Genomic DNA, 16,042 nt, shown 5'->3' with positions numbered 1-16,042 from the left:
ATTTGATATGAACTGCTGAAAAAGAAGACACGAATGATGATGATGATGATGATGATGATGATGATGATGATGATGGTGATGATGATGAGAGAAGAGATGTTGAGGATGATGATAATGAGAGAAGAGTTGACAATAACGAGAAAATAATCGATAATAAAAGCAGTAGAGGAGCACGAGCCAGACTCGACAGTAGCTGGCAGTAGCGATCGCTCACCATGGCAAGCAAGAAGCGCAGACTGGTGACGATCTGCCCCTCTCGTTCATCTCATGACCGCTCGTACGGTGGCGGGGGCGTTGCAAAGTATCCGCTGCTACTTGCACCGCGATCGTGACCCAGGGCATGCGCCGCCCCACTTGCTGCATCTCCAGGCACCAAAAAGCTTCCACTGGTTCTCGATGCAGGTCCAGAAGCTGGTGGAGATCCCGCTGACCCTTCTGCTGTTGCAAAGCTGTTCCTACCTGCATCCTCGCTGCCAGACATAGGCACAGGGGCAATGTAGTCGGCCTGGTTCAGCCACGCAGAGCCTCTCCGATCGGACACCCAGGAGGGCAAGCCAGATTCACGACTTGAGACAGAATCTCGACCTGCTGGCACACCAGCTAGAGGAGTTTCCTCTCCTACAGCATCTTCGTCCTCTCCGCCTTCGAGGTCTCCGATGGGCGTCTTGCGTCTTGAAATAGGGCCTTTCCAACCCGCGGGCAAGAGCTGAGTGGCCCAGCCCAGTACATTGGTCGAACCCGAAGAGCCATTCCTCTGACCTGATCCTGAGCCTGATCCCGAAGCAGAAGAGGACCAGCTACCAGTAGGAGAATGCAGAGCGCTACTGCCGGTGAGACTGCCAGTCTCTCCTTCTTTGCTGCCTTTGCCTCCGTTTCCTGGGCTACCTATTCTGCTCAGCGCATATGCGGGCAGCAGCAGAACGCCATTGGCTGCCCTCTCTCCCCATCTTGCCGCCAGACTCGTTGCATATTCTGACGGTGTGACGGCCCGCATACCTCCTGAACTTGAGCTGCCTGGTCCATTCGAGCCGAGACCGGTCCACGCCAAGATGCCGCGAGGCTCTTGATCCATCTCCGTGTCAAAGTCCTCCTCTTCGCCAGATTCGTCGTCCATGTCGACAAAAGAGGGGACCGAGAGGCGTTGTGGCCGAGGTGCCGCAACTGACTTGGCCGAGCTTGCCATGGGGAGCATTGCTGCGCCGGAGCTCTGTGAGGAAACCAATTTGGGCTTGGCAGACAGACCGAGGACTGTCATCTCCGCTTGTTCCATACCGTCATCGACTGGCGTATGCAGCGTCGTGTCTGGTGTATGAGAGTAGGCTCGAGAGATGCCCTGTCGTCTCTGGCGGGGAGCGGTCTGTATGGGCAAACCTACCCAATGACCACTGCCGTCGCCTGAACCACTTGCGCTTCCTCCAACACCACCTCGACTCCCTCTACGACGGCTTCTCCGCCTGCCGGACGAGGACGACGAGAGATTGCTCTTCCTCATGGTGAAGGACAGTCTCGGCAACAGGCTTCTGCAGCATCCATAGACGACGAGGCAGGCTCCAAGGAACATGAGGAATCGGCCATGATCTCTCAAGAAGATGAGGAAGCCAGCGTCTCCAGCGTGCCAGCTTGATCCATAGAAGTGCTTGAAGAAGGCGTCTGGCACTTCTGCCGGCAGAGCATTCTTGCCGTAGAGAGGCTTGGGCAGAATTCTTACACCTTTGAAACCCACATCTGGCTTGGCAGGGCCAGATGGGTAGGCTGCACCATGAGCGTCTACATAGATGCCATAGGAGGCAGAGACGAACATGGGTCCAGTCGAGAACATGACCGTGGCGTAGTGGGTCAAGTAGAGGTGGTTGAAGGTGACGAGATTGTGGATCATTTGATCCAGGAAAGGATGACCTTTGGCAGCGAACATCAGGTCGTTGCTGACGCCCACTGGCCTCGTCTCAGGCAGGACAACTTCGAAGCGAAGCAGAGGGTCCATCCGCCGTGTGCAGCCAATGTCGAGATCCATGTAGACACCGCCGAATTTGTGGAGGACAAAGTAGCGGATAGCATCTGCTCTCTGGATCGCATAGGGATACGCATCGAAGACGGAGAGGAACCAAGGGTAGTTCTCGGCGATGAATGAACGAGAAGAAGCGTCGGTCCAAAGCATGTACTCGCTAGAGGAGTGACAATTGACGGGGGCAGATCTTGTTAGTAGGCTATCCTTTCCACGCGCCTCTCCCTCTGTTTGCGCTCGTACTCACTAATCAGGGTGAATCTCCTTGCACTCATCTCTAATCGCCTGCCACTTCGGCGGCAGCGTACCGTCTTTCCACGTCTGATGAATGATCCTAGGGATCTTCTCCGGCGGTGAATTCGGGTCTGCCGGCTTTGGTGAGTTATCACGCAGAGGTGGAATCTCGCCAGCCGCGACGGCTGCAGCAAGAGCTGCTGCCTCTGCCTCATCCTTGCCCATCTTCGACACCGCGACGGCAGACGAGACGGCCGCGGCTACTTCGGCGCTATTGGTCGCTGTCGCTGCCTGAGGATGGAGTATCTTCCATACCCATGGGTACTTGTTGGCCCATCCTATCGGCGAATCGCTATTGGCGCCCCACCGAATCTCCTCCCATGTCCCCAGCTCCTCTGGCAATATGTACGCTGATCTATCGATGGAGAAGTATGCCTTGGCTGTCGTGAGGACGGCTACTGTGCCTAGGAGGAACAGTGAGAGGAGGATGAGTAGGATATTGGTGAGGCGAGAGCGCCTGCTGAGGAGGTTTCCCGCCATTGAGATGACTCTAGATTGTGACTTCGAGGTGCCACCAGATACGAGGAGAGAGTGCAGGGAGCTCTAGCTGGAGCAAAGCGCAGGGCGAGAGTCCGTGAGTCGTCTACAACAGGGGCGATAGTGAAGAGAGTTTCCTCCTATGTGGGTATTCGTAACGGGTCGTAGCTTGAAGTGATCGTCCCAAGTCGGGCGAGAGGCAGACGTCCAAGGGTGAGTGTTGGGGACGATGGGTAGGGGGCTAAGGAGAGAGGAGGTGGTTATGCCATGTCCTGTGATCAAGGCTGTGGAGGGAGGCGTTGAGAAGTGGGAGGAGAGGTCGAGATGCTACTACTGGTCTTGACCAGAGGGAAGCTCCTCACGGTACGAGGAGGCGGTGCAACGGGTCGGGCTGAGGGAAGGGGTTCGTCGGCGGGGACGGGAACCAGCTAGGAAGGTGTGACTAAGCGAGGCGCAAGGTTATCGTTTGGGCCAGGCTTGACGAGATTGCAAGGGGGTGATGAGGGTGATAGCCTTGTCGAGTGAAGGTGGTGATGAAGAAGGGGTGCGAGACGATGAGACCAGCCGTCTTGCTAGGTAGGAGATACGAGTGGCTTAAGAGAAGGGGGCGGCGGCGAGGGGCTCGTGTTGGTGGACGGCGATGGTGGTGAGTGAGTGCCGGTGGGATTTAGGCTGCAGAGGACCACGGAGGCAATTCTGGTCTAGGCACGTCTGCCGGGGGGCCATAAGTGACAGGCAGGCGGGCGGGGGGCGCGGCTGCCCGGGTGCGTGGGTGCGTGTGCCTGAGTCCATCTTGGCGTCCCGCACACACGCACACACACAAACAGCGGGGCGGGGCGGGCTAAGCGCAGACGGAGCCACGGCCAACTTTTTCTCGCCTTGCAGAGTCGATGAAAATAGTCACGGTGCGGAAGCCCAATGCCGATGCCAAAGCCCCTTTCCGCTCTACACGCGTCGGGACAGGCGCCAACGAAGGAGCCAATCAGGACCAGTCGAATCAAAGCTCGTCGACAACAATCACGGACATACAAAGATCATTGCATTCATGGCTCGATTCGTCACAGTAGGTACACATCGTACAAGCACAAGGGCACAAAGCAGGGCACAGCGAGCGAGAGAAAAAGAGGGAGGAAACAGACACACGTCTTTCTAGCCGACGCTGCTAACTCGAAGGAGCTGACTTGAGCACGAGCGTGCAATGCAGGAACCCAAGGAAGGCCACCGTTCCCACGAACCAGAAGCCCTCGTGGTAATTGAAGGGCCAATTGTGCGTCTCCCACCCGCCGTCGATTCCCTTTGCCCAGACCACACCTCCCACGAGGGGTCCTACAAACCTCGCCGCACTCGAAGTGGTCTGTGCAAGTCCATTGGCCAAAGGTACGAGGTTGGGCGGGGTGAGGGCATTCATCAGGATGCTGACGGCAGTGAACGCGCAGATGTTGGCCAACCAACGCATAGATGCAAACAAGATCATGAAGGCCATTACCAATGCATCGCCATCGGGCTTGAGGAAGTTGCGCAGCAGCGGAAAGAGCGTATAGGCGGGCAGGTACAGCATCGTACCCAGACGCATCATTGCCAGATGTGAAAAGGGGCCTCGCGGTGGTCCCAAGTAAGGGTAGACACCGAATTGGAAGCCAATTTGGCAGAAGGCCATGGCTGCAATCAGCTCCGCAAAGTGCGTTGCCGTCAGGCCCAGACCGCCAGACTGGAAGGGAGTCACGAGGAAGGCCATGAACACCTGGTCAAAGGTGGCAGAGTGGAAGGCCAGCAGACCATAGTGCGCAATGATCGTCAACGGCAGCAGAGCAAATAAACTCGGAGCAGCAGACTTCTCGCCCGTCGCCGCGGCATTCTGTGCACTGCTGGCAAGTCGCTGTCGCTCCTCGGGTGTGATGGTGCCTCGGTTGCTGTTTGACTCTGGAATGCCTAGAAGCGTGGGGTCAAAGTTGCCTCCTCGATTGGTGTTGCCCGGCCATGGGACATTCTGACCTTGTTGACCACCTCCTGGACTTCTCATACCCTCTCCAGCTGGCGAGGGAAGAAAGACGTCTAGATGTGAGGATGCTGGCAACTCAATTCCAGTGTTGCCGTACACAGATGGTACACGCCCTTGCTGGATACTGCCCAGCCTCATTGATCTCGGCCGTCCAGGGTATAGCATACTTCCGTCGGGCGCTCTTGAGATACGGCGCTGAGCAAAGTTGAGTGGGGGCAGGTAGGGAGCACGGCCTGCACCGGCTTCGCTGCTCTCCCGTTGGCCACTCGCGCTCCTGCCTCTTTGGCTCGACCTTCGGGCGGAGGACGCCGCCTCGTCAGCATAGTCTCCTTCTCCGATCGACTCGTCTTCGTCATCCTCGCTGTAGCTCGAGTCCCGCTCTAGTGCCTGACTCTCATTGCCGTCCTCTTCGGCCTCTTCGTAGTCGATGTCATCCTCGATGACATCGTACGTATCATCCGCATTGATTGCAGCCGCTACCCACAAGTCGGTGATGGAAGTGACAGCATCATCGTTGGCGAGCAGGAAGCGCTGTGCAAAGTTGAGCCGAGGAGCCGGTGCCAATGCTGCATCCTCACCCACTGCTTCAAAGTCTGGAGCGTAATTGAAGGCGGACCCCATTCCCGAGGGTGCCATCGAGTAGCGCGCTCCAACAGGTCCGCTCACAACTTGCCTGCCTGTCTGCTGAGACCTCCCGAATGCTTGAGGACCGGTCATGTTGCTTGCATGCGACGGTCTCCGGGCAGGTGGCCCGCCCAGCACAGAAGGCTCGTAGCCATATGCACTGCCACCACCGAAGATCCCCCTCTTTCTCTCTTCGGTTCGAGAGAAGCGCCAACTGGGGTCGGCGAAGCTACTGGCGTATGGTGGATTCTGGCGAGACGATCGGCGCCCGACTGTACCCTCATCATCACTGTTTTCGAATGGTGAGGGTGGACCGCCAGTCTCTTCGTCTACCTCCTGTGTGAATGTCCGAGGAAGAGGATTGCGTCCGGAGCTGCTGGCGTGCTGTGTCTGCTCCAGGCCAATATTGGCGTCCGAGGCTTCTCCTTCGGCTTCCTCGGCACTGCCGGTATGGGAGAAGTAGCCGCTAATGCGCTTCGTAGCAGTACGTGACAGACTTTCGATACCGTTGCCAATGTCTTCGACTGTAGCTGCAACGGGGTTGAGATCACCCTCTGCTCCCGCCAGCCTGATTTTGCCTTGGCGAGGACCACCGTCTGGCCCAATGAAGAGACATAGGAAGGCGCCTAGTCCGGTGAAAGCGGCGCCCGACATGCAGGGTAGAAGGTAAGGGTAGGTCTTGAAGAGCTGTACCCCACCGAAGATGGCGGGGAACTTGTCAGCAGGGTGCTCGAGGACACCACCAAGGATGGGGCCGAGGATACCGCCAAATCCCCAAGCAGCTCCGAGGATAGCGTAGGCCTTTCCTTCATTCGTGGGGTCCGTCAGATCACGTACGGCTCCCTTTGCCACTCCTACGCTTCCCGCAAAGAGACCCTGACACAGTCTCACGGCAATTGCCATTTTGAGGTTACTGCTTGTACCGAAGGTGGTGAGAGCGATGGTTGTACCGGTCAGACTGGCAAAGAGGACCAACCGCCTGCCGTACCTGTCTGCGATGCTGGCCCAGAGAAGTGCGGTGAGGAATTGAGCGAAGAAGAAACAAGAGGAGAGGATTCCGGCATAGAACCCCACATCACTCTCTCCTCCGACGTTGAAAGACTCGATAAGAAAGAAGAGGAAGGGACCGGCAACTAGTAGAGCAGAAGGGCAATGCAAGTATATGCTGCGTCAGTTGCGCCTGCTTTGCATGCCACAGCGATTTGGTCTCTGACTCACCTCCGGCCGAGCAGAACTCCGAAAAGCAGCATAGACATAGCACGGTGAAGGGCACCAAGGGTATGGGGGTGGCATCGGGAGCGCTCGAGTTGGGCAGGATAGATGGAATCTTGGGTTCGGGGTATGTCCAGCTGCTTGGATCATCCGGGTCTCCCTCTGGACCTCGGACAGAAAGCGTCTGTGTTCTCCTTCTGTTCCTCCATCGAGCCAGAGCTTCAGATCCGGCCTGAGAAGCGGCAGCGAAAGAGTTGCGAGGGTAGCCACTCAGATTCCTCCGCTGACCAGGTCCGCCAAAGGCAGAGCTGAAACCGCTATCTCCTGGGGCTGCACGGCGCTTGAAGGAGATAGAGCGAGGCTTGATGCTGCCGCCGGCAGCTGAGCCGCCTGAGCTCTTTCTTGTCGGGTGAGAGGGGCGAGGGGGAGCCAGAGTGGAGGTAGTGCCAATCCTACCATGCCGAGAGGGGCTATGAGACGTATCCGCCGCCTCCTCCGCCCGCGACCCTGCCTCGTCCCCACTGCCGCCGCTGCGCTCGGCTGACCGCGGTGGAGCGAGTGTGGACCTCACAGGCGAGGTGGAAGAAGAGTTGCTGCCACCAGTGTTGGTGGCCATGACTGCGACAGAAAGGGGGTCAGTGGAACCGATGATGATAGGATCCGGCTGGGCAAGTCCACCTGGTGGTAGTCGACCTGGGTGGCGATCCGCGACGCGATCGAAAGCTGATGAGAGCTCACGCGATGAGGTGTCACGCCTCGAGTGACGGAGAGGAGAAGAGGAAGAAGAGGAAGGAGGTGGTGAGGAGGTAGAGGATGAAGCAGATGGCAAAGGGGGATGTGCTCTCTGACGTATGAGATCCTGGCTCATGGCTCATAGACCGCTGGGGGGAGGCAAAAGGTTCTTGTGCCGCTCCCGCCTCGGCTGGAAACAATGCAAGGAGGCGTCAGGCGGACGCGGGGCAGACCCGACGTGCAGCCGAAGCAGCCAGAGAGGAAGTGCACCCGCTCGGTCAGAACAAAGCCTAGCGTTGTACCGTACTCTGTGTTTTGAACTTAATATTGGGGAGCCATCGGCGTGTTACAGGTGTGAGTGGGTCATGAGCGGGTCATGAGTGGGTCATGAGTGGGTCAACGCATGTGTCAAAGCAGCAGCGGAAAGAGGACTGCATCTCGAGGCGATCGCACCGATTGGCGGGCGGCAAGATATTGACGGGGTGACGCGAGCAAAGGCAACAAAGAGCTTGTACATTCCACGAGGAAGCATTCCGAGAGCGCTACCAGCAAGACGAGTCTACGTTGCAACTTCTAGGAGACAACATGAGCTCAGCCTAAAGAGGCAAACACATCTCAAACGGGGTATCTGAAGTTGGGATTCTGCTTGTCGGTCAGGTCCAAGAAGGCCGAATCCAAGTGGTGCCTCTCGACGCCCTTCTCGCTGCCCTTGCCGCCCTCCTGCACCTTGACCTCTACCTCGTGGGCGCTCCTGTGACCGGCTTGAGCCTCTTCCTTGCGCTTGTTGCGGTAGACTGCTATGTACCACGCTGCATACGATGTGGGGATAGCGAGGATGAGGGTGGCTAGGATGATGCTCCAGGGAACTGTATTGACGGGCGAGTACTCGGCCTTCCACATGAGAGGGCCTGATATTCACAGAATGCAGACATACGGTCAGCGCGCGCTCCCTCACCATGCGGCGCATCCCCTTTTCGGCACACTGCGACTCACCAGCAATGTTGCCTACGCAGTAACCGATCAAGAACAAGGCGTTGCTGAACATCTTCTTGGTGGACCCAGCCGAGCAGGACGAGTTCCAGCTCATGCCAAGCACGAAGGAGGCTGTGCTGAGGAAGAAGTAGATGGCAACGAGTCTAGCCACCTTGTGTTCCTGACTAAGACCGAGCAACATCGAGGCGCCGACTATTGCTGGGATAGTCCAGAAGGTCATGACGTGAATTGTCTTCCACCGTCGAGCAGCCCAGGTGGCGGTAGGGATAGTAATCATCTCCAGCACTCCAGTCGGGATGTTCAGAAGCGAAGTCTGCAGCCGTGTGAAGCCGAATTGCTCGATGATGATGCTACGCTGCTGGGTCAAGCTGTTCGGAATGTTCTGTAGAATGGAGAACACGAACATGAGCCAGATCCTCGGGTCTAGAGCAGCTTCCCTGACGTGCTCCCACTTGAAGTGTACATTCTTCGAGCCATCTTGATTGCACGCTACTCGCTTGAGAGCCATAGCCTTCTCCCTCCTCGTGAGCCACCTAGCTGTAGCTGGAGTGGAAGGCATGACCCAGAGCCAGAGCGCCTGCAAGAGAAGTGGGAGGAGTTTGGGTCAACGTCATTCAGCAGCTGAGCTTTGCTCCTTTAGACTCACAGTGTTGAGGCAGCCAATCAGGCCCAAGATTAGGAAGAACGGCCTCCATGGAGACCAATCGCCGATTGTGATGTACTGAGCGCCGTAAGCTACCATTGCGCTGAACACGGTTGCTGCACCATTCATGAGGAACCAAAGACCGACCCGCGTCGCCTGCTCCTCATGGCGATAGAATGCACTGGTGAGCAGCAGGAAGCCAGGTGTGACAAGTCCTTCCGTAGCTCCCAATAGGAGCCTCGTCGTCAAGAAACCTCCGTAAGAGCTGCAGGCCATTGTGCACAGCAGCAAGGTGGCCCAGCTAGCCGTAGCTGCCGTCAATACCCATCCAGTATTGAAGCGCTGCAGCAGAAGGGAGTTGGGCCATGCACAGGCAAGATACGTAATGTAAAAGAAGCTAGAGCAGTTGTTGTATCGCGCCGTGGTCAAATTGAGATCGGTCTTGATTCCCAGAATGGCAGATGAACCTAGCGAAGTCTTGTCGGCGAATTGGATGGCATAGGTGAGAAGCATCAAGGGCAAAATATGCCAGTCGATCTTTCTCACGAGCTTGCGATACTCCTCTTCTGTGACGTCGTCTAGCTGCCCCTCGAACTCCATCATTAGTTGCGCACCTTCATCGAGCTTGTGCATATCAATAGAGCGGCCCTTGCTTGCACCGGTGGTTGCTGAGCCTGCCCCGACATCTTCGAGGGTGACAGAGGGCTTCTCATTGTATTCTTCCTGCGAGGGGGACTTAAGGCTGCGCTTTGAGTCGGAGCGGGTTGGAGCTGGAGAGGGCAGGACGGCTGGTACCGCATCGGTATTTGACGAGGCTGGAGCCATGGCCGGAGAGTGAAAAGCTCAAAGGGTACGGGAAGGGAGTAAAGCTACGACGAAAGAGTGGCGAAGTCGCACGACCACTTTCTCTACCCCCTGCCTATTTCAATTCTTCCTGCTATCTCGGATGAACAGACACCTCGGCACTGCTCCGAAATGCTCCACCCCTCTCCTCATTCTCCGTCCTGCGCTCTATCTCCTGCATCCCTCCCTCCAGCTGCAAGTCTGATTGTGTCAACGTAGCTCCTTCCCCATCCTGTCCTGTCCTGTCCTGCCCTATCTGTCTAGACTGCCAAGATGCACTCACCCCCACCTCAGCCTATGCACGTCCCCCCTAAACGATGATTACTTATCTTCCTCCCTCCGCCCGCCTCTCCACTTTCACCTCTACTTCCCGAGCTCGGGCTCCAGAATTTGCCCCTTCTTTCACCCACTCAAATCGGAAGACCCGGCCCCTCTCTCCCGCACCCAGGGAGCCATGACTGGCCATCGGAGGTTTCTCCGATGTCCTTTCTTCCAACCTCGGGAGCCTCGCGTGAGGTCTGGCTCCCTTGCGCGGCGCCCGCGCCTGCGCTCCCGCCTCTGTCAGCCGCCAGCCGCGACCCGCACCCGCACCCGCACCCGCACCCAGGCGGGCTTCTTATCCGGAGAATTTCACGGCCTCTTCATCAGCAGCGCCAGCGTGTTCACGTGCGAATCAGCGTCAGGAATAGTGGTTAGATTGGATAGGGAAAGAAGAGGCAAAGTATAGTACACGAGGACGATAGAGGGTTGGAGGCGGGAGCCGTCGGATCCGAACACCCCCCCTCGACGACAAAACACTCTATCGTAATCCCAATCGAGGGGACAGTTTCCCTAGCACGTGATGGCCGCAGGGCTTTGTGAACAGGTCAGCAGGGTTTTCGCTGGTGGGGACGTGACTAATTTGCAGCTGGTTGGTCTGAACGTTGTCACGTAGGAAGTAGTAACGAGTGTCAATGTGCTTCAGGCGCCAGTGCTGCGCGGGGTCCTGCGCAACCTGTACGCAGCCCAAGCTATCAGTACGGATCTTCGGTACGAATTCGAATCCTAACTCTCGCAACAGGTGAGAGACGAAGAGAGCCTCCCTTGCCGCTTCCGAACAGGAGACTAGCTCGGCCTCCACGGCCGACAACGATACGCAGTGTTGAACTTGTGTTTTCCAGTGTACTAGGCAGTCGAAGACGTACGAGGCACAGCCCGATGTGCTCTTCCGATTCGTGTGAGGGTCGCTTGCCCAATTAGCATCTGCGTACGTGGTAAGCTCGGCGCTCGTGTCGGGATTGTACTCAAGACAATAGAGTTTGGTCGACGACAGGAACTTCAATACTCTACTCGCTGCATCCATGTGGATGGCCGAGGGCGATGACATATGGCGCTGGAGGATGCCTGTTGGGAAAGCTATGTCAGGTCGAGAGTGGTTTGCCAACCACGTCAGCCGGCCGACTAGACGGCGATAACGCTTCTGAACGTTCTCGTCAAGTGCTGTAGGCGGGGGTGTCTCCTGCATTGGAGTCTTCGCGTGTCCGCCATCGGGCAAGAACTCGGTGATGATCGAATCAAGGTAACCTCGCTGGTGCATCTTGAGTCGTCCCGTATCTCTGTTGTAGTCGATCTGGATGCCACAGAAAGAGGTAACCGGCCCCTTGTCTTCTAGCTTGAACTTGGCCTTCAAGGCTGCCTTCGCTCCATTCAGAGCTTCTGGGTCTGGTGATGCCCAGAGACAATCATCAACGTACGCCGCAACAACTACTTGGCTTCCTTTTCGACCCTTGGTGTAGATACACGGTGCCGACGACAGGGGTATGAAGCCTTCCAGGCGAAGGGCAGCGTCCAACTCTTGATTCCAAACTCGACCGCTCTGCTTGAGACCGTAGAGTCCCTTCTTGATCTTGTACACTTTTCCTCCGGTCTTTGCTCCGACTGGGGGCCTCATGTAGATCTCGTGGGAAAGATGGCCGTTGAGATAGGCCTGCGTGAAGTCGGTGGAGTGAATGTGCCAACGCTGGGAAGCTGCCACAGCGAGCACAACTCGGAGCGCCGCGTACGGAGCGACTGGTGCAAAGGTTTGCTCATAGTCTATGCCTTCGCGCTGGGTGAATCCTCTCGCTACCAACCTTGCTTTGTACTTGAGAGGAATCCCATCAGGCGACGTTTTGATCTTCAAGACTAGCTTCGAGTCGACGAGTCGCACCCCTGGTGGTGGGTCCACAAGTTCCCACGTGCCCATGTCTTCCAAGCCGGCGATCTCCTTTCGGATTGCTTCTCGCCAGAGTGGCGCGTTCGATCCATTGAGGGCTTGCTGCACGGTAGGCGAGTCTGGGGTCACTGTGGTGGATAGGCATACCCACTCCTTGTGTATCTCTTTGGATGCTTCGTAGCAATCGTAGTCATGTGTCGCAATGAGGCAACCGTCGGTGGCAATGTCTCCCTCGGCTTCGATGTCCGCGTTGAACATGGGCTGGTAATGATCGAGAACTTCTTTGTCTTCTTCGGCTATGACGTCTAGATGAGAGAAGGTGAGGTCAACCACGTCTTCGCCTCGGTCTGCAAAGAGGGTTTCGTTGTCGAGCAGTTCTCTCCAGTCAGCCATGGCTCGACGATGTCGCCATTCCTTATCGTCGTGGAATCGAGCACTGTTGGACCAGAACGTTGATGGGCTTGCGTGGGGGGAGTAGAACTTCCACCCCCTTCTCCCCATGTCAATGCCCAGAAAGATTGCCGGGATCCCACGGGGACCGCCCTTTCCTCCGATGCGTTTGTCTTCGGGCACAAAAGTCCATGCTAGACAGCCGAATGGATGAGCAAGCTTCGCCATTCTGCTGGGATCCTCTCCCCAGAACTTGAAGTGGGGAGTATCTCTGTACGTTGTTCCCTTTTCAGAGACCATCAGATTCGTTGTGGCAGCCGCGTACTCAATAGCTTCAGGCCATAGACTGTACGGTGCGTTGCGGCCGGCCAGGTTTGCTTGCATTCGTTCGCGCAGGGTTCTAATCATTCGTTCGACCTTGCCATTGCCTCTCGAGTCGTGAGGCGTCGTGTACTCCCACAAGAGACCTTTCGCTGCTTTCCATTCGATCACCGTGTTGCTAAGGAATACTGAGTCGTTGTCTGATCGGATGATCTGCACGTCTAGCTGTAGTTGCTTCTCCGCTAGGGCGACGAAGTCCATAAGGGCTTGGGCCGCCTGTCCTTTGTTTCTCAGCGGCTCGACGTAGGTGTAACCGGAGAAGTCGTCAACGATCGTCAAGGCAAATTGAACAGACGAGTGTCCCGCGAGTTGTGTCAGTATGTCGATGTGGAGTCTCTGAAGCGGTTTCGTGGTCTTCGCTTGCGAAGAGTGTCGTGGCAGCCTGGCTTTGGTCATCTTTCCTACTGCACAGGCTTCGCAATTCGCTGGATCATCTGACTGATGAGGACAGCTCGGTAAGATCGCTTTGAGGGTGCGCTGCAATTGCCCTCTTCCTGGGTGGCCCAAGGCCTCGTGTTGGTCTAATTCGGTCACTGTCGCCGCCTGCTCGTCAGCGGTACAGTGTAGTGGGGATCGTGCAAAGAACTTGAGTCTGTCTATTCCTTCGGGAAGATCGTAGATGATGCTCGGCCCTGACGCGGGTTCTAGTATGACTCGTCCGCCTCTGAGCCAATGTACTTGGGTGCCCTCGCGTGCCAATCTTCCCTCCGCAACGAGGTTCTCGGTGGCGTCTGGGACATACAAGACTTTGGTGAGGGTAATGGTGTTGTCTCCTACAAGGATCTTGACGTTGCCTCTTAGCTCGTACTTCAATTCTTGGTCGCCGAGTGTGCCTATGGTGCCGGAGCGCTTCTTGGCGTTGTACAATACTGTCCGGTCTTTGACAATATGCTTGCTGGCTCCTGAGTCTAGTATCCACTTTAAGCGTACGGTCTTTCGATGGGTGGCAACCTTCTCAGGTCGCCTGAGTCCCTAATTGGCGTCAGAGTCGGAGTCGTCAGCGGCATCCGCGGCGAGTGAGGCCATCTCCTTGTCGTTCGACTTGGTGCGCTTCTTCTTGGGATTGGGGCAGTTCTTGGCGATGTGACCGGGGTCACCACAGTCGTAGCACTTTGCGGGCTCATCTGGCTTCCTAGGGTCCCTCTTCCCGAGGAGGTACGCTTGTGAGACGCCCTGTGAGTCACTGCTGCTAGGCATGGCGGCCGGGGCACTGGATCTTCCTCCCGTTGGCTTGTTGGGCTTGTCGGTAGCTGTCAGCGCTGCTGGACGGGAAGAACTCATCCTTCCAGGGTCGTTCTTGATGCGGTTGTGTCTTCGGCGCATGGCGGCGCACAGTGATTGCCACTTGTGTGCTTTCCCGACGGTCTCGAGTGTACTCCAGACCTCGCCGTAGCCCTGAGAGAACTGGGTGCAGGAGGCGAGTTGGGTAACCTTCTGCTGGTCTTCGATGACCAGTCCGATGAGTGAGCCTTTAGTGGCGATGTCATTGATCTCGCTGATAGTCTTTTCGACGTCGTTGTTGAACATTCGCACTCGTCCGAGCTCCATCAGGAGGCTGCCCGAGGTGATGTCGTCGTCTCTGCAGAGCTCGCTCTGTAGCTGTTGGAATAGCTCGCTCCCGGTGTTCCATTCCTTGACGTTGACGATGTGTCTGATGTTCTTGGAGCTTTCCTTGTCGCAAGAGTTTCGGATGATTCCTACGAACTTGGCGTCTAGTTGGGCGTCGTAAGATGGGTGATCGTCCTTGATTGTACCGGTCATGATGTCCATTACAAGTGGTATGGTACGGAAGGTCGACTTGAAGTCGAGTAGCCATGTGTGCCAGTTGGCATTGTTCAATTTGACCATGCCTCTGAGTAGCTCGAGGATGTCGTCTCCGAGTCGTATGTTGTCCTTGGGGTCTGCCCGGGGCAAGAGCCTGCTGTTGAACTCGAATTGAACCTGGGCAAGCCTCATGACGTCGTCGTAGGTGATGCCCGGTTCGGAGCAACTTCGAATGTAGGCACAGATCGTGGTAATGTCGGTCATCTTCTCTACCGGGACTTGGATGGGTCGATCGGCGGCGGTACTGGTGCTACCAGATCCACTAGCTTGCGTGGTTTGGCCAATGCCCGACGGGGCTTGCGCCTCGGCTGACATCGTCCTGTCTTGGTTGAGTGTGTACGGGGCGGGGTAGGATAGGACGAAGTGGAGTAGGGTGGGTCGGGTAGGCTTGTAGCAATGGTGGTGAGACGGTATCGGGCGGTGACGGTGGGAATCTTGGGAATCGTGGGTGTCTTCGTGCTTCCTGGCTTGACTCTTAATCTGTTCACGTGCGAATCAGCGTCAGGAATAGTGGTTAGATTGGATAGGGAAAGAAGAGGCAAAGTATAGTACACGAGGACGATAGAGGGTTGGAGGCGGGAGCCGTCGGATCCGAACACAGCGCCAGCGCCAGCGCGAGGGGGAAGTGCCAGACGCAGCAGACCAGGAAGATAAGCGATAAGGGGGGGATCCAGGATCCAGGAAAGGGCAGGGGGCTGCAATCAATTCAATTCAATTCCCTCCAGGTTCAAAACCATCCGGAAAAAGTGGTGCTTGGCATTTTCATGATACTCGATACTCCCGCGGGTAGGTGCACGGTGCTCATCATTGCTTTCTCGGCATCGGTATCGGCAAGAGTCACGGCGTCGGGCCGAGAGCGTGGGAGAGACATGGGGAGGAAAGGGAAGGTGAGTGACGCTCAGCAGCCTCTATCAGTCCAGAGTCCAGTCCAGTCCCGAATTGGCCTGCCTCCGCCTCCTCGGTGCTCCGAGTTGGTGACCAGTAGGTCGTCAAGTGTCCATCTGCAGACACAAACACGCACGCGCACAGGCAAAGCAGACAAGGAGTGAAGAGGCATATGACTTCGAATCATGTTTCGCAGAAAGAACGGAAAGGTAGACAGGGGGGGAGGCGGGGAGGGTGAAGAGGGAGACAAAGGGTGTGAAACCAAGGGGTATAGGCGCGCCGATTTCGGTTGGTAGTGGCGGAGGGGGAGATGAGGACACGGTCGGGCATCAGAGGAGAAAATTAGACGGGCACGTGATGAGGAACATGTCGAAGCGCAGTAGAGGGTCTACAATCGATCGCAGTCTCTGATGCTCGTCTCGGGGCGCATCGGGGGAGGAAGAGGGTGGGAGGGAGAAGTGAAGCAGAGTGATGACATGACCGAGGACAAAGGTGGAAGCGAGAGGTATAAAGAAATGTGGGTATAAGTGGGTACCCGTCGGAGGGTAC

At 56.7% G+C, this 16,042-nt stretch overlaps 6 protein-coding genes across 6 annotated transcripts; 1 reads left to right on the top strand and 5 right to left on the bottom strand.

Annotated features, from left to right (window-relative positions):
• Positions 1-90: 90 nt before the first annotated feature.
• On the bottom strand, positions 91-3,060 carry BCV69DRAFT_53807 (hypothetical protein). The gene is made up of 2 exons (XM_025495358.1): positions 2,250-3,060; positions 91-2,162 (listed from the first exon to the last, which is right to left on the bottom strand). Exons 1-2 carry the CDS (start codon positions 2,774-2,776, stop codon positions 266-268), a joined length of 2,424 nt encoding a protein of 807 aa, XP_025346110.1. The 5' UTR covers positions 2,777-3,060; the 3' UTR covers positions 91-265.
• An 875-nt stretch (positions 3,061-3,935) lies between these two features.
• Positions 3,936-7,376, bottom strand: BCV69DRAFT_272855 (hypothetical protein; the record flags this gene model as incomplete). The annotated part of the gene is made up of 3 exons (XM_025490989.1): positions 6,615-7,376; positions 5,116-6,529; positions 3,936-5,037 (listed from the first exon to the last, which is right to left on the bottom strand). Exons 1-3 carry the CDS (start codon positions 7,222-7,224, stop codon positions 3,936-3,938), a joined length of 3,126 nt encoding a protein of 1,041 aa, XP_025346109.1. The 5' UTR covers positions 7,225-7,376.
• A 579-nt stretch (positions 7,377-7,955) lies between these two features.
• On the bottom strand, positions 7,956-9,576 carry BCV69DRAFT_251806 (MFS general substrate transporter; the record flags this gene model as incomplete). The annotated part of the gene is made up of 3 exons (XM_025490448.1): positions 7,956-8,248; positions 8,334-8,910; positions 8,980-9,576. The coding sequence occupies 3 exons, from the start codon at positions 9,574-9,576 to the stop codon at positions 7,956-7,958; spliced, it is 1,467 nt and encodes a 488-aa protein (XP_025346108.1).
• Positions 9,577-10,129: 553 nt separating this feature from the next.
• BCV69DRAFT_53735 (hypothetical protein) lies at positions 10,130-10,582 on the top strand. The gene has a single exon (XM_025495357.1). The coding sequence runs from the start codon at positions 10,274-10,276 to the stop codon at positions 10,544-10,546; it is 273 nt and encodes a 90-aa protein (XP_025346107.1). The 5' UTR covers positions 10,130-10,273; the 3' UTR covers positions 10,547-10,582.
• Positions 10,583-13,471: 2,889 nt separating this feature from the next.
• Positions 13,472-13,702, bottom strand: BCV69DRAFT_303870 (hypothetical protein; the record flags this gene model as incomplete). The annotated part of the gene is made up of 1 exon (XM_025494652.1): positions 13,472-13,702. A coding segment is annotated over one exon (231 nt), but the record flags the coding sequence as incomplete, so codon positions are not given.
• A 144-nt stretch (positions 13,703-13,846) lies between these two features.
• Positions 13,847-14,656, bottom strand: BCV69DRAFT_241476 (hypothetical protein; the record flags this gene model as incomplete). Its single annotated transcript, XM_025490015.1, has 2 exons — positions 13,847-14,004; positions 14,053-14,656. Coding segments are annotated over 2 exons (762 nt in total), but the record flags the coding sequence as incomplete, so codon positions are not given.
• Between the last annotated feature and the right edge of the window lie 1,386 nt (positions 14,657-16,042).

This window comes from Pseudomicrostroma glucosiphilum (genome assembly GCF_003144135.1).
Source record: "Pseudomicrostroma glucosiphilum strain MCA 4718 unplaced genomic scaffold BCV69scaffold_13, whole genome shotgun sequence".
NCBI classification, from domain to species: Eukaryota; Fungi; Basidiomycota; class Exobasidiomycetes; order Microstromatales; family Microstromataceae; genus Microstroma; species Microstroma glucosiphilum.
This window is presented reverse-complemented; position numbering and strand designations above follow the sequence as displayed.

What these genes read in the sequence shown, in the direction of transcription:
- BCV69DRAFT_53735 (XM_025495357.1), top strand. Translation starts at nt 10,274, where the DNA reads ATGACTGGCCATCGGAGGTTTCTCCGATGTCCTTTCTTCCAACCTCGG.
- BCV69DRAFT_53807 (XM_025495358.1), bottom strand. Translation starts at nt 2,776, where the DNA reads ATGGCGGGAAACCTCCTCAGCAGGCGCTCTCGCCTCACCAATATCCTA. An exon ending in AAGGAGATTCACCCTGATTA is followed by an intron (nt 2,163 to 2,249) that starts GTGAGTACGAGC and finishes TCACTCCTCTAG; the next exon opens with CGAGTACATGCTTTGGACCG.